At 45.4% G+C, this 23,634-nt stretch overlaps 1 protein-coding gene across 1 annotated transcript in view; it reads right to left on the bottom strand.

The window, feature by feature from the left end:
- DESI2 (desumoylating isopeptidase 2) overlaps positions 1-23,634 on the bottom strand; it is a 53,269-nt gene that overhangs the window by 7,905 nt on the left and 21,730 nt on the right. The window contains exons 3-4 of the mRNA XM_073672792.1: positions 12,463-12,556; positions 9,016-9,157 (exon numbers count right to left, since the gene is read on the bottom strand). Of these exons, the coding sequence (XP_073528893.1) occupies positions 9,016-9,157; positions 12,463-12,556 (236 nt within the window). The remainder of the gene's footprint in view (positions 1-9,015; positions 9,158-12,462; positions 12,557-23,634) is intronic.

The following is a 23,634-nucleotide window of genomic DNA, read 5'->3' as shown; positions in this document are numbered from 1 at the left end:
TTTTTATTTCCATGGATTGGGAACATTTCACACTGTTTTCTAATTAAAAACATGAAGAGAAAATGTATATATTTTTTAACTACTTCTTTACAGAAAAAAAAAAAAAAAAAAAAGAACATTGGGCTGTTCTAAAAAATAGCAGTGTCTGCATTTGTCTTTACAAACTCACAATATGTACTTTTTTGGAGGATTTAGCATTCCTGTGAATCACTAACCTAATATTAAGCTGCCTACACACAGTTTTTTAGAACTGCCTCACATGTATGTTGCATAGAGTCAAACTTCTCGCACCTGTCAATTTTTTGGCATTTGTTGGCTTTGCCTCAGAAAAGGCATTTCTGATGTCACCCCACAAGTGTTCTATTGAATTAAGGTCCGGTGATTGGGCTGGCCACTCCATAACCTCAATTTTGTTTGACTGGAACCAAGATTTTGCTAGTTTACTGATGTGTTTAGGGTCGTTGTCTTGTTGAAACACCCATTTCAAGGGCATATCCTCTTCAGCGTAAGGCAACATGACCGCTTCAAGTATTTTAACCCCTTAATGACTGGGCCATTTTCAGTTTTTGTTCCCCTTCTTCACAGAGCCACAACTTTTTTATTTTTCGGCCAATATGGTCGTGTGGGGCTTATTTTTTGCGGGACAAGTTGTACTTTTGAACAACATCACTGGTGTTACCATATCGTGTACTGGAAAACAGGAAAAAAATTACAAGTGCAATGAAATTGCAAAAAGTATGCAATTCCACAGGTTTTTTTTTTTTACCATGTTCATTGAGCGCTAAAACTGACCTTCCATTATTATTCTCCTGGTCATTACAAGTTTGCAGATACCAAACATGTACAAGTTCTTTTTAATTTAAGTAGTATAAAAAAAAAAAAAAAAAAAAGAGGGCGCCATTTTCCCGAGACCCATAGTGTCTCCATTTTTTGGGATCTGGGGCCAGGTGAGGGCTTATTTTTTGTGCACCGAGCTGAAGTTTTTATTAAGACCATTTTGGGGTAGATCTGTTATGATTGCATTTTATTGCAATGTTGCGGCGACCAAAAAAAAATATGTTACCTGGCGTTCTGAATTTTTTTCTCATTACGCCATTTACCGATCAGATTAATTTTTTTTTTTTTTGACAGATCGGGCGATTCTGAATGCGACGATACCAAATGTGTTAATTTTTTATATTGTTTTATTTTGAATGGGGCGAAAGGGGGGGGGGGGGGTGCTTTAAACTTTTATATAGGAGACTGGAAGCTGCAATTACCCGATAGCCTCTGCTACACACAGGCGATGATCAGATCGCCTGTGTGTAGCAGAAATGCTCGGCGGCGCTCATAGCAATCTGGCAATGACAACTTGGGAAGTAACATGAATAAACTTTCCAGTTTAAGGAAAGTTGAGCTGGAAAGTTCATTCATCTTGCTTCCCAGGTCTGTGTGTCTACTAGCTGGGTTCAGTCTCTCTGCCCTTATCAACATGCATATCACTTGACAAACGGTAAGGGTTTAAATATTAACGTTAGGACTATCCCATATAGGGTCACCGGGGCGAGGTGGGGTGGCTTTTGCATTATTCTGATCAAAATTATTTTAACCAAGTACCCAATTTGTTACGGGTACGGGTGGTGGAACCTCTGTGCTTCGGTGCAAGGAGAGATCAGAGGGGCGTGACTAAGTGCCTACTCGGCCTGACCAAGGTCCCACGGCGGCTCAATCGACTCTGTGAACCAGGGAGGGACCGAGCAGGTGGACCAGGTGCCACTCTGGGTCCGACCTTGTGTGAGAGCAGGTGACTCTCACGGGTCAGGTGGCAGGAACTGACCGGTACAGCGGATGTGCACGGCAGGAAGGCTGACTGGTGTTCCGGGTGGATAAGCAGGCTGGTTAGGCAGATAGCCAGACAGGCGGACATGACAGGTAACAGGCAGGTTCTCCAGGTAGATAGGCTGGTGTGCACAACAGGTAACAGACAGGTGCTTCCAGGTAAGCAGGCTGGTGGGCACAACAGGTTAACAGACAGGTGCTTCCAGGTAAGCAGGCTGGTGGACACGGCAGATAACTGGCAGGTGCTTCCAGGTAAGCAGGTTGGCGGGCAGAACTATAGACAGACTGGCGGGCTGAACTGACAGGTAGCGGGACCTGAGGGCTGAAGCAAGTGTTAGCACACGGAACAACAACCTTGCACAGGCGCCTCCATATTGGAGGAGGCGCCTAACATAAGGAAAGTCATTGGCCGGGGACTCTATAGGACGGCGCGCAGCCCCTTTAAGAGGGAGGGAGCATGCACGCCCTAAGCACAGAGCCCGTGAAGCTGCGCGCAACAGCAGCAGGAGGATGCGGCGGTGAGGGGAACGGCGTCTCTGCCCAGCAGAAGGAAGACGCCGATGCTAAAGTAACCCCCCTTTACGCCCCCTCTTCTTTAGGCCCGCAAGAAATTTTTAAGACGATGAGGGTATGAATGTTCTCCCTGGGTTCCCAAGACCTCTCCTCAGGGCCAAACCCCTTCCAATCCACAAGAAAAAAAGTCTTTCCTCTTACCCTCTTGGTGGCCAAAATTTTTTCTACCTCAAAGACATCCTCCGCAGAGACTGGAGCTGGAGCGGTACCTGGATCGTCAGAAAGAATTAAGGACAACAGGTTTGAGGAGGGATATATAAAAGGAGTTGGGAAACCGTAAGGTGACCGGGAGTTTCAGCTTGTAAGCCACGGGATTGATTTGGTTCAGAACCTCGAACGGACCGATGAACCGCGGACCCAACCTATAGGAAGGTATCTTGAGACGAATATATTTGGAGGAAAGCCAGACCTAGTCTCCTGGACGGAATTGAGGCGGATCCAGACATCTCTTATCAGCATGTTTCTTAATCCGCTCGGAAGACCGAAGAAGTGCAGATCTAGTGTCTTCCCAAATAGCTGAAAATTCACTGACCAGAGACTCCGCGGCAGGATTGTCCACTGAAGAGGAGACAGGAAACGGAATCCGGGGGTGTAGACCACAAAGAACGGGGATTTAGAAGAAGACTCGCTCTCATGGTTATTATAGGAGAACTCTGCCCAGGGCAGGAGCTCAACCCAATCGTTATGGTGAACGTTGACAAAGTGCTGAAGAAAGCTGGTAAGGACCTGGTTGATACGTTCTACTTGACCATTGACTGAGGATGATAAGCAGAGGAGAAATCCAAGGAGACATCCAGCAGCTTACATGTAGCTCTCCAGAAGCACGAAGTGATCAGACACAATGTGGAGGGGTAGGCCGTGTAGATGAAAAAACGTGATGGATGAAGTCCTTAGCCAGCACAGATGCAGACGGAAGACCAGGCAGAGGGATGAAGTGGGTCATTTTAGAAAAGCGGTCAGCGACCACCCAAATGACAGTACAACCTGCAGAAACAGGGAGATCCGTAATGAAGTCCATTGCAATGTTGTGACATGGAGCGGAAGGCACAGGAAGAGGAAGAAGACGGCCAGATGGAAGGTGCCTGGGAATCTTTCTACGGGCACAGGAGGAACAAGTCGTGACGAAGTCCGCAACATCCTTGCGCAGGGAAGGCCACCAGTAATGTCGGGCGATGAGCAGAAAGGTCCTCCTCTAGCCAGCATGAACGGCTAGTTTGGATGAATGGCCCCAGAGTAGAACCTTCTTACGATCCGGAACCGCTACAAAAGGTCTTACCGGGTGGAAGATGAGACAGGTCAAAACGGAGCCACGGTCATTACTTTGGAGGGGTCGAGGTCTGCTCAAAGAGGCATTTCTCGAACTTAGCGTATAGGCGATTCTGCCGGAGCCTTAGCAGAACCTGACAAACATCCCTCCGGTGTGAGGGCAGATCCGGAGAGAAGAACAAGATATCATTCAGGTACACCACCATGCAAGAAAACAGGAGATCACGGAAGATGTCATTAACGAGCTGCTGGAAGACGGCTGGAGCATTACAGAGACCAAAGGGCATTACGCGGTATTCGTATCGACCGTCCCCGGTGTTGAACGCAGTGTTCCACTCGTCTCCTTGGTGGATCCAGACCAAATTGTACACCCCACGAAGATCGAGCCTTTAAGGCGGTCAAACAGCTCCGAGATGAGAGGCAGGGGGTACTTATTTTTTATGGTAATCTGATTAAGATCCCTGTAATCGATACAGGGACGTAGAGAGCCGTCTTTCTTCTTGACGAAGAGAGTCCTGCTCCAGCCGGAGAGATGGCTAAATCCCCTAGCAAGATTCTCCTCAATGTACTCAGACATGGCCCGGGTCTCAGCCAGCGACAAGGGGTAGATAAGCCCGCTGGGGGGAGAAGCACCAGGTACCAGGTCGATGGGACAATCATACGGCCTATGAGGTGGTAGTGTCTCTGCTTCCTTTTTGTCAAAGACGTCCGCATAGGACCAGTAGGGTGTCGGCAGACCAGGTAGATTAGCCGGAGTAGACAGGGGTCGAGCTGGACAAACCGGAACCAGCCAGGACTCATGGCATTCCTGACCCCAACGGAGCACTTCACCAGATCTCCAATTCAGGACGGGCTCATGTCTTTGTAACCAGGGTAGACCAAGCAAGAAGGGGTGAGAGAGACCGGACAGCACATGAAAGGAGATCTTCTCCGAGTGCAGCATTCCCACCTGAAGGGTTACAGGCTCTGTGACAAGCAAGATGGTCTCCGGAAGCAGCCTCCCATCCACGGAGGCAACCGCCAACGGTGCAGCCAGACGTACAGAAGGAATCTGGTACCGCTCCGCAACAGTCTGTTGAATGAGATTCCCAGCGGCTCCGGAATCCAGATGGGCAAAAACTATGAAAAAAAAATATAAAAACTATGAAATCTCGAAGAAGCGGGTCTCACCACTGGAAATAGAAACAGAGTCAAGGACGGAGAGGATTTACTCTTGCCTAGGATGAACTCTCCGAGCGGTCCTAGACACTGGAGTTTCCTGGCTTCACCGGGCAGGAACGAATCAGATGCTCTTTACTGCCACAGTAGAAGCAACTCCCCTCGGCTCGGCGAGTCTCCTGGCGAGACTTTACCATCTTGGTTTGGTTGATTTGCATGAGCTCAGGCGAACGTGCCCGGGGAATTGCTGGTTGAGAGGCAGGGTTTTGGAATACAGGAGCGAGACGCGGAAATCTTCTCTCCCGGGTAGTCTCCTTGGCACGTTCCAGAAAACGGATGTCAATCCGGGTAGCTAATGACACCAGGTCGTCCAGGGCGGTAGGGATGTCACGACCGGCTAGCTCATCCTTGATCCGACCGGAAAGATCCTCCCAGAAGGTGGACACCAGGGCCTCGTTGTTCCAGGCAAGCTCAGATGCGAGAGTTCGGAAACGTATGGCATACTGGCCCACGGAGAGACTCCCCCTTTGCGGAGACGTTGAAGTGAGGAGGCAGTAGAAGATTTTCGTCCGGGCACATCGAAGACCTTCCGGAAGGCAGCGAGGAAAGCCAGAAGATCGGGTACCAGGGGATCCCCTCTTTCCCACAGAGGGTTTAGCAATGCCAATGCCTCTCCGGTGAGACGAGACATGATGACATCCACCTTGGCCCGGTCGTAGGGGAACGGATGTGCCAGGAGTTCAAAGTGCAGTGTGCACTTATTTAGGAAGCCCCGACATAAGACGGGGTCACCACCAAAACGTGGACACGCAGAGAGCCGGGGTTCAGGGTCGGGTGCCATAGCGCCAGTAGGTTGAGGTGCCACCGGAGCGGGTGCCGCTCAGCTAGAGACGGACACAGACGGGGTGGACACGGGAGTTGACAGACTGCAGATAGGACAGGAAAGTCTCCTGTTGGGATCTCTGACATGAGACCTCCTGGTACAGGTCAGAGAGTGAAGGAGTCTGGGGGCCACCGGGTTCCATGGCCTGTGCAAACTGTTACGGGTCAGGCTGTGGAACCTCTGTGCTTCGGTGCAAGGAGGGACCAGAGAGGAGTGACTAAGTGCCTACTCGGCCTGACCAAGGTCCCACGGCCGCTCAATCGACTCCGTGAACCAGGGAGGGACCGAGCAGGTGGACCAGGTGCCACTCTGGGACCAACCTTGTGTGAGAGCAGGTGACTCCCACGAGTCAGGTGGCAGGAACGGACCGGTACAGCGGATGAGCACGGCAGGAAGGCTGACGGGTGGTCCGGGTGGATAAGCAGGCTGGTTAGGCAGATAGCCAGACAGCTGCTCCGGGTAGGCAAACAGGCGGTCACGACAGGTAACAGGCAGATAGGCTGGTGGGCACAACAGGTAACAGGCAGGTGCTCCAGGTAGATAGGCTGGCGGGCACAACAGGTAACAGACAGGTGCTTCCAGGTAAGCAGGCTGGTGGGCACGGCAGATAACTGGCAGGTGCTTCCAGGTAAGCAGGCTGGTGGGCAGAACTATAGACAGACTGGCAGGCTGAACTGTAGACAGACTGGCGAGCAGGACTGTACACAGACTGGTGGGCGGGCCTGACAGGCAGCAGGACCTGAGGGCTGAAGCAAGTGTTAGCACAAGGAACAACAACCTTGCACAGGCGCCTCCATATTGGAGGAGGCGTCTAATATAGGGTTTAGGGCCATTGGCCGAGGACTCTATAGGACGGCGCGCGGCCCCTTTAAGAGGGAGGGAGTGCGCGCGCCCCAAGCACAGAGCCCGGGAAGCTGCGCGAAGTGTGCGCCACAGCAGCAGGGGAGAGGGAGGACGCCAGACCTGGACCGCGGCGGTGAGGGGAACGGCATCTCTGACCGGTAGGAGGCAGAGACGCCAATGCTACACCTATATTATTTTCATGCACTATTGTGGTTTATTTATTGCAGGGTATTTGTGTATTGTGTTAGTCTTTTTCCTGTTTAATGGCCATGTGTGAACATGCTTTTACATGCTGCATGCACGCCAATTTACATGCCAGTTCATTTCTTCAGGTTTTAACATGTGACAAAGGCAGCCAATTACTGCGCTCAGCTGAGATGGCCAGATAGTCAGCTGACCTCTGGTGATGGAGATTGGCTATAGTGGTAATTTGTAATAAACAGGACGTCACCACTGAAGCCTAATCAACAAAAATCTCCAGGTGCAGCGAAGAGGAAGCAAAGGAGTGGCATGAACCTCCATAGGTAAGCAATGCCTAGTTTATTATTTTAAAGCAATATTTATGACATGTCAATAGGAAGTGTCGCAAATTAAATACTGGTTGGTACTGATACTTGTCTGGCCAGTAGGACCCACACCATTCCAATATCTTGGTAGTTAATGGCCAAAGAAATTCAACCACATTACATCCTAAATAAAGTTGATTACTCTGTGTCCTAGCTATATGCCATATACAGTGCCTAACAAAAATAAATAAAAAAAATATTCATACCCCATGCACTTTTTCACATTCTTTCCACGTTGCACCCACAAACTTAAATGTACTTTATTGGGATTTTATGTGATATATAAACACAAAGTAGCAAGTATTAGTATAAGTGTAAAGGGAAGGATACACTGTTTTCTAAATATTTTAAAAATATAAAACTGAAAATTGTGACGTGCATTTGTATCCAGCCACTTGAAGTTTGATACCCCTAAATTAAATCCTGAGTGACCTATTGCCTCCAGAAATCACATAATTAGTAAATTGTGCCCAACTGCATGTAACTTATTCTCATAACTACAGCAATTCTGTGAAGGCCTCAGGAGGTTTGTTTGAGTACATTAGGGATCACACAGCATTATGAAACCTTAGGAACACACCAGACAGGTAAAAGGATAAAGTTATGGCGAAGCATAAAGCAGTGCTAAGGTATAAAAAAATATATATATATAGCTAATACTCTGTACATCTCACAGAGCACTGTTCAATCATTCAAAAATGTAAGGGGTATGGCACAATTGCAAACCTACCAAGACATGGCCATTAACCTAAACTGACATCTTAGGCAAGAAGAGCGTTAGAGAAGCCTCCACCAAGAGGCCCATGGTCACTCTGGAGGAGCTGCAGAGATCTAAAAGGACACCTATTTGTTGTATACCACCACAAATCTGGCCTTTGTGGAAGAGTGGCAAGAAGATAACCATTTTTGAACGCAAGCAATAAGAAGTCCCATTTGCAGTTTGCAAAAAGCCATGTAGGGACACCGCTAGCATTTGAAAGAAAGTGCTGTGATCAGATGAGACCAAAGGAGAAATTTTTGAGCTCAAGGCAAAACGTTAAGCGTGGAGGAAAATCTAACACTGCACATCACCCTGAAAACACCATCCCCACAGTCAAACGTGGTTTCTTCAGCAGGGACAGGGAAACTGGTCAGAGTTGATAGGATGGAGCTAAATATACAGGGTAATCCGGGAGGGAAACCTGCTGGACGCTGCAAAAGAATGGGGCGTGGGTTCTCCTTCTAGTAAAACAACCACCCTAAACATCCTGCCAGAGCTGCAGTGGAATGGTTTAGGTGAAAGCATATTCATGTGAGTGACTGGCCCAGTCATAGTCCAGACCTAAATCCCATTAAGATCCTGTGGCAAGACTTGAAAATTGCTGTTCACAGACGCCTCCATCCAGTATCACTGAGATAGAGCTAGTTTGTAAAGAAGAATGGGCAAAAATGTAATCCTCTAAATGTGTAAAGCTGGTAGATATAGCTCAAAAGACTTGCAGCAGTAATTGCAGTGAAAGAGGGGCTGAATATATATGCACATTATAGTTTTCAGATTTTTATTTTTTAAATATTTTAGAAAACCATGTGCCATTTCCTTTACACTTCACAACTACTTGCTACTGTATCTCATAAAATCCCAATAAAATACATTTAAATTTGTGGGAGTAACTTGAAAACATGTGGGAAAGTTCATGGGATATGAATACTTTGTCAAGTCACTGTAGATCTTAGATTGGAATAATGCTTACCCCAAAGAATCAGCTGCAATCTGATGCGGTGCTGTCTGTATACTCTTTTGCTTCCCCCCCATGCCCAGGAGCTGTGGTATGTTCCGTACACGGTCAGACACACCCATTGATTAAAATGAACTTTTGTTCGTGGGAAAATCCCTTTAAATGCATGTACACAAAGGAAGTGCTTATTTACCTCAGATAGAGCTGATGAAAAATGGTTGCAGTTTTTGTGCATGAGATGATAGGCATTCCCTTTAAATTCCTTTCCAAGCTCTTCAACAATTTTTTCTATGTCATTCTCGGTGAAATCTGTGCTTCCCAAAGCTATAGCTTCCCTGAAAAAAAAAAAAAAAAAAAAAAAATTAGGCATTTAAAACTCTCCCACTTTAAGAATCTAATTGGATTTGGGAAACACATTAAACCACTTTATCAAAACTGATTCAGTAAGCCGTAAGTAGACTGCTGGGGCGAAATATGTGCCTAACATGCTATTAGCTGTGGTAACTGGAATATCACTTTATCAACTATCCACAGGGTAAGCGATACCTACTTCATTCGTGAACGCCACCATAACAGTTGTCACCATTAGGCAAACACAAAGTCAGGAAAGGGGAAAAAAAGGAGACGTAGTCACAAAATGCAGATACAACGTAAAACACATGGATTGCACAATTATATTTTATACGCTTTTAAATAGAGAAGTGAAATGCTGCTCTAGATCAGAACCTCCAGCGACCAGCTGTTCCTTTTGTGGAAACCATATCTGGTCAAGGCAAAGGAAGGCAGCACGACATAAAAAGCCATTAATATAATGAGTGGATGTGCGGGGTGCAAAAGAACAGCTCTCCATTTTGCCACAATGACGGCCTGAATCCATAGGAAGGGAGTCCCAATGACTTTCATATGAACACATAGGGCAAATGAGCAAGAGGTTGTTGCTCTAAGAAAGCCCCTTTAAGGTAAGTACACACATTATGAATACACAGCAGTTGTCCATTCAGAGAACTACAGAATCTCATCCACACGATGCAGAAAAGATCCACAGCGTAGAATGAATAGCGCTGTGCATTTGACATCTGTAGCCTGTCAATGTATGCTGCAGATTATTACCACAGATTTCACAAATATTACTGCTATTATTCAACTTATTTATTAATGAAATACAACATGGGATTAATAGTGTTGCTTCCATTTTCGCAGATGACACCAAGCTATGTAATGTAGTCTATGGAAGACGTTCATAAGTTACCAGCTGATTTGGACAAAGTGAGTGTTTGGGCATCTACATGGCAGATGAGGTTCAATGAGGAGAAATGTAAAATGATGCATCTGGACACTAATAATATGAGGGCATCATATGTTTTAAGGGTAGTAAAACTAGGAGAGTCACTTGTAGAGAAGGATCGGAGTATAATAAGACAAGCAGAATATTGCTATATATGAAGAGGCATGGACTCCAGGAATAAGGACAAGATGCTATCACTTTACAAAGAGTTTATGAGATTTCATCTTGAATACAAAGTTCAGTTTCGGGCCCCAGATCACAGAAAGGATGCCCTGGAGGTAGAATAAGTACAAAACACCAGAAAAATTATAAGAGGAATGAAAGGATCTTTGTGGGAAGATCAAAAATTATATTTAGTCTAGGGAAGTAACATGTAAGGTGGGACAAGGTTAGCACTGTTGCTTTGCAGCGCTGGGGTCCTGGGTTCAAATCCCACCAAGGAAAACATCTGCAAGGAGTTTGTACGTTCTCCCCATGTTTGCTTGGTTTCCTCCAGGTGCTCAAATATAGATTTTGAGAGATTTTGAGCCCCAACAGGGACAGTGATGATCATGCATGTAAAGCACTACGAAATAGGATGGCGCTATATAAACAAAGCATAATAAATAAAATGATTAACTTGAACAAGTAAATACATGGCCCATACAAAAGATATGGTCAAAAAGCGGTTTCATTTAATATCCCCTCAAACAAAAAAAAAAAAAAAAGGGAGGGCATTCCCTCAATCTTGAGAAAAAAAAAGTTCAAGCTTGAGGAGACAGGCTTTCTTTACCATGAGAACCTAATCTGTGTAGCAGCCAACCTCAGGAGCTGGTCACAGTGGGAAGCATTGACTGCTTCAAAAAGAGCAGAGATTTTTTGCGTATTAAAAGTAGGAAATCAATCTTTTTCTGAATAATGATCTATTCACCAGACACTCCAGATATCCTGAGCAGCACTGATTCTACAAGTGATCGCAACATCAGAACAGATGCAAACGCGCATATGCTGCTGACTATGCCATTTTGTTGGAGTTCTAATGTTTTTTTCAGAGACAATAGAAATGACTCCGCCGGAGCGATATTTAAAGCAGGAGGCAGGTCATTGATGGATCAGTGCCATGGTATTCAAAAGAAAGGAGGATGACAGAGGGCCCAGAGCACCAAGATAAGACCCTGCCCATAGTCCTGCCCTGATGCACGGAAATAAGACTACAGGAAAAACTTCACACACTGGTTACGCAAAAATCACAGAACTGATTTCTTCACCGCAGGTATCATTTTAATCAGTATTACAATTCGGCCATGTCTGTACTTTACTTAGCAGAATCCTTCCGACAGGTTCTCTTAAAAAGAGAATAAGAGGCAGCTCGGCACTGACTGAATCTGAACCTTTTCTTGAAAACACTAGAAAACTGGTGATCTGCAGAAGATGAAAATAGTAAGGCGTGTAGCAGCTCTACTCCCACATACATGCTCACACTGTCATGCCTTTATACTTAGCTTTTCCTCATGCTTTGTTCAGCAGCCACACAAAAGGCTTCCCACCATGTGGCGAGCACATAATTACATTCCTGACTGCATCACGTAGTGATGAAAGCGCTAACGTTCATCCCAGATCTGGCTACATTTTCAATAATCAATGTAGTGCATGATTGGGTTACATTTTATAGGAATTAGAACTTATTGCCCTTCAGTCTACAATCAAAGAAAAACTATTTTCTACAAAAACTGTAAATGTATTCCCACAAAATATATCGTAGGGACACCATCACTTACAATAAAGGCTTGTATACCAGACACTTCTTCATCCATTGGGAGTCATTTGTTTTCGGTCATGCACTTACTAGCTTTACTATGTTATTGTCATGTGAAAAACGAAATCCAAACAAATATTTTCTCAAACTTTACAGAGCTGCTCCATTAGATGTATATAGGCTGAGTCCTCAGCTGTCAATGGGATCCGGCATCCATGAGGTGTCCCCTGGCTCTCCCCATGGCAAATATTGTGGGAGATTAACAGCTGGCAGCTGATCTTTTTGTTCATGTAGAGACCTGTAAGAGGAGTTCTGCAGCAGCCTACGTCCCTCTCCCTGATGAGAGCAACGTGCACACTGGACATGGCTGACTATGCCTGTGTATGGCAGGGCGGAAATGGCGCAAAGCTGAAGGACCACCATCTAATGAGTGTGGACAGCCTTATTCTGCCACAAACAGCTAACCATCTCGGACTACTGCAATACACAATGCAGAAGCTGTATTTGGGGACTTTTGTTGCCCCATTCTTCATTTTCATTGGCCTTGTAGTAAGAAAAACTTGTTGTTTTTTTCTTTATAGAAGTGATTATAGCACAACAAAAAAAAAGTAATTACTCACTTAAACTTAAATGTGTCTCCAAGTTCTGAAGAATCTCCAGGTGAAATTTCGAAAACACCAGAAAATGGATATGGGTGACCGCCATAAGCAAATTCTGCATGGACAGAGATGAAAAAGTTTTGTTGTAAATACAAGCATATAGTTAGGCATGATACTACATCTCAACAGGGAATCGTACACACCATCCCAAATCATTTTCAATTAAACAAATAATTATTCCAAGGGTTCATGCTGAACAAAAAAAAACCAAATACGCTCACCCAGCTGGTATGTTGAGAACAGGACCAAGGGCCAGCTAAGGATCAGACCGGGACCTGTGGGAAGTCTGGTTTGTCCGAATAGCATTTTAAGTTAATATTTTTAAAAGAAGTCTACCCCCTTTGAATAATAAGGGTCTTTCCAGGAAATAAAAATTAACAAGGGCTGCATTACATAAGTCAATAATGTTTCTAAACATGTGTAAATGTTAACACCAATCTACCCCAATCAGGATAGAAAAAAAAAAAAAAAATCATAAAATAGCCATTTGTGTAAAGTACACACCGTCAGGTTGTTTAATAATGTTCAAATCAGAAATAGTCATGCTGTCTATACTCCGACCCCACTCGGCTAGATAGCCTAAATGTCCAAGTGCCCACGATGCAGAAATGCTGCGGATTTTTTCCTGAGCATCTCTGCATCTCCCTGGCAGAAAAAATGCATGCAGATTTTACATGCGTTTTTTCTGCCAGGCAGAAATGTTTTTAACATGTGATTTTAGCATCACCTTCCATGACGTAATTTAGTCATATGACAGGTAACGCGACCGCCGACGTAGGAGGTCACATGAATAAATGAGGTCACGGAAGGTCCTTTTACACCACCGCGAGCAGCCGAAGAGCCAGCAGCGCTGCTGGGAGCAGACAGGGGGCCATCAGAAGGTAAGTATATGTTTTTTTTTTATTTTAATTCTTTAACTACAGGTACTATGGTACCCGGGTCTGGAGGAGAGTCTCCTCTTCTCCAGACCCGGGTACCATAAGCGCATTGAATCGCAAAATATCCACATATGTACATGTAGTCATGCGGATGTTATGCAATTCAATGCAAGTTAATGGCGGCGATTTCAAGGCGAATCCGCAAAATTAATGGTTGTGCTGCGGATTTTTCCCCAATGATAATCCACAGCATAAAATTTCTGCAGCATGTGCACAGCAATAAACAGCAAATACATACAAATCTCAAAAAAAGGCCATCTGGCCACAAAAAATCCGCCAACAAGAATCGGACATATACAGCAAAAAATGGCAGAATTAAAATATAACTTTTAATGGGATAATTAAAATCTAAAATAGTATCTAGATACACACAAACAAACATAAATAGGGATGTTATTCACCCAGTGGGGTGGACTAGTTCAGAAAATACAACAGGAGATATATGTTCCTTAATTTACTACAATAATGTTTACTCCTTAATAGTAGAGAGAGACTATCATATGCAAACAGTGGAAATTCATAAGTAGAAAGAAAAGGAACAATCTCACCGGTCCTGCAGCACGAATTTCTCCACAGAATAGCACAGGGTTAATCCAGCGGTCATCCACCTCTGACCCTATAATGCCCTGTTCTCATATGCTGTCCCTAGGACCCCAAAGCTCCCGCCCTGACAAGGGCAGTCCACAGCTGACCCTAAAGATCTGATCAGCCCTACATAGACCCTACAGAAGTTTCCCAACGCGTTTCTCACCATCAAGTGATTCATCAGGGGAGTAACAGAAAAATTATTATCAATGGTCTAGGGTATGGTAACCCTCCATGCAGGTATATAGAAAAGGCAGTGGCAAAATGGCCACAGGTTGATTGCCTTAAGTATGTTCAGGTACAATTAATCCAAATAATTCCCATGTGTGTACCTTGAGACACATCTGGTCTCATTGGATAACACCATAAATAGCAGCGAACTTTAGCCAATTAAAGCTCGTATATGCAAATGCCCCCTGCAGGAGCTAAACCCACCCACACATACATGCCCCAGCGATCCACAAACGCCCCATAAAGGGCAGACAGCGATCCCCTACCCCCCAAGGCAGGATCCCCCCGAGGAGACACATCTAAGACCCCCACAAAGAAAAATCCATTATAAGACCCCCTGAAAACGAAACAATCTAACACTTCCCATGCAGTATGCTCCATTTCCACGCCGTGGAACGCTGTTTGCGCTCCACCGATGTCACTTCCGGTCATGTGATCCACACCGCGGCGTCACTTCCAGTTTCTTGGAACGCAAGCCTGCGCTCCACCGCCGTCATTTCCGGTTTCGTGCACCGCCCCATAGTCATCTCACAGACCCAAAATCAGTGGTCTCAGCAAGCATAGCACAATGACCGACCACAAAGAGCATCCCCACTATGTCATAAAGCCTGCACAATACCCCTAAAGAGGGAATGTGCAAATGACAAAAAGGGGGGGGGGGGAAATGCCTCGTATACATAAGATCTATAAGACACACCCCATATATTATATTATATATATATATATATATATATATATATATATATATATATATATATATATATATATATATATATATACACATACACACACCTCATAAGCTTAAAGCCACATAACCTCCAGTGGGAGGATAAAAATGCAAAGAGTGAGGATATGTACAGGGGTTTATAAACGATCTTAGATAGCATGGGATAAGAGGGCATAATCAGTACATTAGAAACGAATAAGTGGTGAAAAGGGGGGTGAAGATGGAGAGGAGGGGGGGAGGGGAAAAGGAAGAAGGGAACGGGAGGGGGACAAAAAAGCTCAACTCACAGGGAGAATATATAAGTAGATTTGCATATAGGGATTCAGAGCCATATCCCTGTTCACTCTAGCTCATACACATATGAAAGAGAAAAGGTGTATTTATACATTGATGTCCAAGCAGGTTCAAAAGAAGGCTATGTAATATCTAGTTCCAAAGAGTAAAAGAAAGTCCAAGGCTAAGGAAGCCAGCAGTATCGGGAGAAAAATACAAGAGTTTACTCATCTATAAAGCAGTTGAATGTAAGTTGTTCATTCAGCCCCATAGGGGCCATAGTTTTAAGTCGGAAAATCCACCTTGTTTCCTTCTGTAGGATTACACGATCCCAGTTACCTCCCCTATGGGGTTTAGGGACCTTTTCTATCCCCATGAACAAAATGGCCTTCTTGTCCCCTCCATGAAACTCATTAACGTGTCTCGCAATGGGTGTTTCCCTATGATGTTCACTGTCCCCCAGATGCTCGCCTATCCTCCGTCTCAATTCACGTTTTGTTTTACCAACGTACTCAAGGCCGCATTTACAGGTACCTTTATAAACCACCCCTTGTGTACGGCAGTTAATAAAGTCCAGCACCCGAAATTCCCTGTCAATGTTATTGCCTCGGAATGTTTTACCACACTGTATCGATGAGCAGACCACACATTTTCCACATTTATAGCATCCCTTAGTCAAAGAGCCGAGCCAATTATCCTGTCTAGGTGCAGAGTAGTGACTATGTACCAAACGGTCCCGGAGAGAGCGGCCTTTTTTATATGTAACATGGGGGAACCCCCCAAGGTATGGAGATATATCTCCATCCATTTCCAAGATAGGCCAATACTTGTTAAGATTCTCCTTCACCTCCCTAGCTCCGTTTCTAAAGGTTGTAATAAACCTAACCACTTCTCCATCATCACCCTTAGGTTTAGAAGTCAACAGGCTGGACCTTCTTCTGGACCTACTCTTGAGGTATGCTTGATGTACCACATCTCTAGGGTAACCCCTTTCATGGAATCTATTGTGGAGGTCGGCAGCCTGCTCCTCAAAAGCAAGATTGGTGGTACAATTTCTGCGAACTCGCAGATATTGGCCTGTAGGGATACCTCTCTTCAAGGGAACAGGATGATGACTTTCCCATCTAAGCAACGAGTTGGTCGCTGTAGGTTTTCGAAACGTACTCGTTTCCACAAGACCACCTCTACCCTTGCGAATCAAAACGTCAAGAAAAGGAAGACAAGTAGAGTCTGCTTCACACGTAAATCTCAGGCCAATCGGATTTTTATTAAGCCCCTCAACGAAGAGCTGAAATTCCTGAACGGAGCCCCTATATATGACAAATACGTCATCTAAATACCGTGCCCACATTTCAATCGTCTCTACGCATGAGCAGACGCCTTCCCCAAAGACCATTGTTTCCTCTCACCAGCCCAGGAGCAGATTAGCGTAGGTAGGCGCACAAGGGCTACCCATCGCAGTGCCCCTGAGCTGGTGGAAGTACTTATGGTCAAAAGTAAAGAAATTTTTAGTCAAACAGAATTCAAGCGCTTTCAGCAGAAACCCATTATGGGCCCGACACTGCATACTCCTTGTGGATAGGTAGTACTGTACTGCCTTCAGACCCATATCATGTGGTATGGAGGAATACAGTGCCTCTACATCCACACTTGCCAAAATGACCCCGGGTCCCAGTGTCACCCCATCCAACTTACGAAGCAAGTCTGCTGTATCGCTGGTGTAAGATGGTAATGCAAGAACAAAAGGGCGTAGCACCTGATCGAGGTATATGCCTAGGTTCTGACAAAGACCACCCACCCCCGATACTATCGGCCTACCTCTAAGGGGATTAATTCCTTTGTGTATTTTAGGTAGGCAATAGAATGTCGCCATCACCGGATGTTGAGGCAGCATAAAATCAAATTCATTTTTGTCAATCAGTTTATCTCTCAGGCCTTTTTTCAATAACTCTGTTAATTCACCCAGAAAGGCCGACATTGGGATTTCAGAAAGGATCGCATACCCCTGCCTGTCCTTTAACAAATCCAAACACATCCTACAGTATTTTTCGACGTCCATGACCACCACATTACCCCCTTTATCTGAAGGTTTGATAACGATGTGGTGGTCCTGTTCAAGATGTCTAATAGCCATTATTTCATCTCTATTACAGTTATACTTATAGAATGTGTTTGTTCTATCAAGTGCCAACAGTTCTCTAGTAACCATATTCACAAACGTGTCAATTGAAGACACGTCTCTCTGTACAGGTGGCATCCTAGTACTCTTCTTCTTAAGGGTAGAGAAAGGTCCCAGTCCCCTAGAATTAGGTTCGGGGATTTCTAGGTTACTGAGGAGGCGCACATCAGGCAAGATATCAAGAGGAATATCAAACTCCTCACACGATTTTTGATCTCGTCTTGCGAAGAATTTTCGCCACCTCAATTTCCTCGCAAAGAGATGCAGGTCCTTTATATATTCAAAGTTATCAAAATCAGAGGTGGGCACAAATGAGAGACCCTTATTAAGTACTGCTAATTCCACGGATCTCAATGTTCTCGATGAGAGATTTATAACTCTTGTATCAGATTCAGAGGTTAGGGTCTTCCCTGATTGATCCGATTCCTCAGGGGGTATGTTGAATCTAAAAAATGAGTATTTTGTACTACATATTGTTGTCTCCCCCTGCCCGGACCACGAGCACGTCCCCCAACCCTCTGTCGCCCCCTACCTGATTTACTCCTACTATCAGTATCTGAGAATTCAGTATCAGTAGAGGAGATATCTGTCTCTCGTTCAACCGATACAGGTTTATTATTCAGAAAAAGGTAGGCCTTATTTTCTTTAAAGTCCTGTGAATCTCTCAGAAATTGTTTGTGTTTCCTTTCTTTAATATGATACTGGAACCTTTCAATATCAGCTTGCAGTTTAGCCTCCCTTGTCCCAAAGTCAGTCTCCTGTGAGAATTTTTTGGTGAGTTCTATTTGCTCCCTCAATTTATCATCGAGAGTCAGTAAGGTTTGTTTCTCCTCCTCCAACAATAATGTCATAAGACGTAGGGAGCTAGCAGTCACCTCCCGTTCCCATCTAGAGATAAACCCTGTATTTCTGTGTCTATTGCCCGGATTAAGAGTGATTCTAAGTCCCCTTGGTACAATCCCTGCCTTGATATAGTTATCCAAACTCTGTACTTCCCACCAGGAGGATATTTTATCCTTATAGGCCCTAGTCAGCTCTCTGAATGCAGCCTTATACGTGGGTGTATATTTCTTTTGAGTAAACACTTGTTCTGAAAAGACCTCCTTAGCCTCCACTAGCCACTGTTCTGTGTCAAAATTCATGGAGAGAAAACCTGCCATACCAATATCAGATTCTATACAATAAACAGCAAATACATACAAATCTCAAAAAAAGGCCATCTGGCCACAAAAAATCCGCCAACAAGAATCGGACATATACAGCAAAAAATGGCAGAATTAAAATATAACTTTTAATGGGATAATTGGGGTCCTAGGGACAGCATATGAGAACAGGGCATTATAGGGTCAGAGGTGGATGACCGCTGGATTAACCCTGTGCTATTCTGTGGAGAAATTCGTGCTGCAGGACCGGTGAGATTGTTCCTTTTCTTTCTACTTATGAATTTCCACTGTTTGCATATGATAGTCTCTCTCTACTATTAAGGAGTAAACATTATTGTAGTAAATTAAGGAACATATATCTCCTGTTGTATTTTCTGAACTAGTCCACCCCACTGGGTGAATAACATCCCTATTTATGTTTGTTTGTGTGTATCTAGATACTATTTTAGATTTTAATTATCCCATTAAAAGTTATATTTTAATTCTGCCATTTTTTGCTGTATATGTCAGAAGCATGTGCACAGCACATGCGGATTATCATTGGGAAACATGGCAGACAACTTAAGCGTTTTTAATGCATTTTCGCAACGGAAATGGCGCTGCGGAAATGCATTAAATCCGCATCGTGGGCACGCAGCCTTAGGCCACTTTAGGTCACCTGTCTCAGAGATGTTAACAGGGGTTTTCCCACAAATAAAAGTAAAGTTCATTTTATTCACTAGATCTTGGAATAAAAATAAGTTCCACAATTGGATGTGATTAGAAAAATGTTCCTGTGCTGAGATAATCTTATACATGTGCCCCTGCTGTGTACTGTGTAATGGCTGTGTCTGACAGGAACATGGTCTGATCATACCACAGCTCCTGGGCAGGGATGGGGGGGGAGCAAAAAAAAAAAAAAAAGGAGTATACAGACATTATAGCATGGGATCAAAGAGGATTCTGTGAGGTAAAACATTACTTAAAAACAGGCTGTGAAATGTTTTACAACACAAAAATAATCAGCTGTGATCCATGCTGTCCTGTCTGTATACTCTCTTTTGCTTCCTCCCCTGCCCAGGAGCTGTGGTATGATCAGACCAGGTTCCTGTACGGTCACACAGCCATTACACAGTACACAGCAGGGGCACATTTATAAGATTATCTCAGAACAGAAACATTTTATTTAAACACTTCCTATTGTGGACCTCATCTTCATTCTAAGATCTATTAAATAAAATAAAGCAAGTCAGGATAGGCGAAGCTGGAGCACAGACTATATGACTGTTCCCGATATGGACCACCCAGATGACAAGTCTAGGTTTTGTTATTTAGCTTGATAGGAGTTAGCAAAAAGGACATGTTAAGAAATATTAGTTTATTTAAAGGGTGTTGTCTAACCTTGCAGCATCCCTCATGAATCCAGCTGTGCCCAGTTTTTAATTCACAGCACCGCTGCAGCCTGTAGTTGGCTGCAGCAGTCAAGTGACTAGAAGAGCATTGTAGAGCAACATCCACTGGCGTGCTCTTCTAGTCACCTGATCGCTGCAACTAATTACAGGCTAACGTGCTACTGTAACTTCCAATGCAAAACGGCTGTCTAAAGCCGACGCAGTCCTCCAGATCTGTATGTGCACTTTTTTTTTTTTAAACTGTTGGAAAGCCCATTTAATTAGGCATGATTGTAGTTTAGGAGGCATAAAAAGGGCTGACAAGTTTTCTTTAAAAGGACATTCTCTTACATTATTAAGGGGATTGTCTACTACTTGGACAACCACCTTTTAAAACTGCCCTTTGTAAATTATACATATATACTCCCCCATTCGATTTGTTCCAGTGATGTCAGCGCTGGGTCTCCCGACACTGTTGTGCCACGTGAAGCAATCAGCTGCCATTATTGGGCAGCTGTGCAATCACTTTCCTCGGACAAGCAGATGTAGTAAAAGGGTAGCAGCCACTCCCTGTCTGCATGGCTCCCTAGCAATAACAATGTCACGTGAGTCCCGGAGCAGAGATGAATACAACGGCACCGCTGCAGGAGGCGAGCCTCTGTTATTTTTATTTCACATTTTCTCCAGGTATTGGACAACACCTTTAAATATTACTACACTGAGGGTGTAATACATTACTCAAAATATTAATTTCAGATGGAAACATTAGTGATTTAGCCAAACACTGGGATATCACCTCAATAACCTATTTTCCTCTCATGTCGATAGAAAATGATATAGATCACACAACAAATTTTAACAAAAAAAAAAAAAAAAAAAAGCTCCCATGTATATATAGTGATAAAAAGGCTCCCGTGTATAGATCGTGAAGTCACATGCTTGTTATGACACCCCATAGAAGAAGGGGTTGTTTCACCATTTCCCCGTGTAAAATAAAAACAGATACTCACTTCCCACACCATACCAGAAATGTCAGGGCTAGGTCTACCACCACTCGTGTAACATTATGTCACATAAGCGCTGCAGCCAATCAGCAGTCACTGATATGATGCGTCTCTCTCATTTCCCTTGGATGTCAGAGTTCCATCAGCGGCCATAGATTGGCTGCAGTGCTCACATGGCATAACATTGTCACAAGAGCACCAGAAGACCCGATACTGACATTGCCGGGACAGTGCCAAAGAGAAAGGTGAATGTATGGGTTGGCTTTATTTATTTATTTTTTACATGGGAGACTGCACAGTATTTAAGTATGGATTGTCTAAGTCAGGGGTCCTCAAACTACGGCCCGCGGGCCACATGCGGCCCGTGGAGGACTTTTATCCGGCCCGCCGGGCTGTGGGCAGAGGAGAGCGGTGTCAGCACCCACCCTTCCCCCCGCTTTCTCAGAGCCCCGGCAGCCCGGTACTTACCTCTCCCCGTGCCTTCACAGATCCGCTGTCTTCCTGGTGCGCGCTCCCTGTGACGTCTCAGGTCAGAGGGTGCGGTGACGTCTTTACACCGCGCCCTCCCGAGTGCAGTCACAGGCAGCGCAGAGCGGGATGACACCGGAGACGCTGGAGTCCAGACCTGAGCAGAGGCAGCAGGCAAGGAGGGAGGGGAGTATTGGATTTTTTTTTTTTTTAAATGTATGGCGGCATGGGACATAATATTAGGGGTTAGGGGTGACATCCCGCATGGGGCATTATATGGGGGGGGGGGGGGGGTGACATGCTGCATGGGGCATTATATAGGGGGGGTGACATGCTGCATGGGCATTATATAGGGGGGGGGACATGCTGCATGGGGCATTATATGGGGGGGGGGGATGACATGCTGCATGGGGCATTATATGGGGGGGGGGATGACATGCTGCATGGGGCATTATATGGGGGGGGTGACATCCTGAATGGGGCATTATATGGGGGGGGGGGACATCCAATATGGGGAATTATATGGGGGGGGGGGGGGGACATCCAATATGGGGAATTATATGGGGGGGGGGGGGGGGGGAGACATCCTGAATGGGGCATTATATGGGGGGGGGTGTCTTCCTGAATGGGGCATTATATGGGGGGGGGGTGACATGCTGCATGGGGCATTATATGGGGGGTGGTGACATGCTGCATGGGGCATTATATGGGGGGTGGTGACATGCTGAATGGGGCATTATATGGGGGGGGGGGTGACATCCTGAATGGGGCATTATATGGGGGGGTGGGTGACATCCTGAATGGGGCATTATATGGGGGGGTGACATCCTGAATGGGGCATTATATGGGGGGGTGACATCCTGAATGGGGCATTATATGGGGGGGGGGGTCATCCTGAATGGGGCATTATATGGGGGGTGGTGACATCCTGAATGGGGCATTATATGGGGGGTGGTGACATCCTGAATGGGGCATTATATGGGGGGTGGTGACATGCTGCATGGGGCATTATATGGGGGGTGGTGACATGCTGCATGGGGCATTATATGGGGGGGGGGGGTGACATGCTGCATGGGGCATTATATGGGGGGGGTGACATGCTGCATGGGGCATTATATGGGGGGGGTGACATCCTGAATGGGGCATTATATGGGGGGGGGGGGTGACATGCTGCATGGGGCATTATATGGGGGGGTGGTGACATCCTGAATGGGGCATTATATGGGGGGGTGGTGACATCCTGAATGGGGCATTATATGGGGGGGTGGTGACATCCTGAATGGGGCATTATGTGGGGGGTGACATGCTGCATGGGGCATTATATGGGGGGGGGGTGACATGCTGCATGGGGCATTATATGGGGGGTGACATCCAGCATGGGGCATTATATGGGGGGTGACATCCAGCATGGGGCATTATATGGGGGGTGACATCCAGCATGGGGCATTATATCGGGGGTGACATCCAGCATGGGGCATTATATGGGGGGGTGGTGACATCCTGAATGGGGCATTATATGGGGGGGTGGTGACATCCTGAATGGGGCATTATATGGGGGGTGACATCCAGCATGGGGCATTATATGGGGGGGGTGACATGCTGCATGGGGCATTATATGGGGGGGTGACATCCTGAATGGGGCATTATATGGGGGGGGGGGGGGGTGACATCCTGAATGGGGCATCATCCTGAATGGGGCATTATAAAGACAGGGGAGTGATATCTTGCACGGGGCATTATATGGTGGGAGAAAGGGAAATTCTGCATGGGGCATAATAAGGGGGGGGGGGGGGGGACGGACAGCCTGCATAGGGCATTATAAGGGGGAAACAGCCTGCCTGTTTGGGACATTTACCTGCCTATTGGGGACCTATGCTGCCATTGGGTACATTTACCTGCCTATTGGGGACATTTACCTGCCTATTGAGGACCTATGCTGCCTATTGGGTACATTTACCTGCCTATTGAGGACCTATGCTGCCTATTGGGTACAGTTACCTACCTATTGAAATACCGGTTGATTTAACTTTACTTGTTTTTCATTTTAAATATTGTATTTGTTCCTGTATTGTTTTTTTTACTACAAAATAAGATATGTGCAGTGTGCATAGGAATTTGTTCATAGTTTTTTTTAAAAACTATATTCCGGCCCTCCAATGGTCTGAGGGACCGTGAACTGGCCCCCTGTTTAAAAA

The sequence above is a fragment of the Phyllobates terribilis genome, unplaced genomic scaffold (genome assembly GCF_046119375.1).
Source record: "Phyllobates terribilis strain yellow unplaced genomic scaffold, ASM4611937v1 Scaffold_3__8_contigs__length_932513732, whole genome shotgun sequence".
In the NCBI taxonomy this organism is placed as follows: Eukaryota; Metazoa; Chordata; class Amphibia; order Anura; family Dendrobatidae; genus Phyllobates; species Phyllobates terribilis.
Note: the sequence above shows the minus strand (reverse complement) of the source record. Positions and strands in the feature narration are given on the sequence as shown.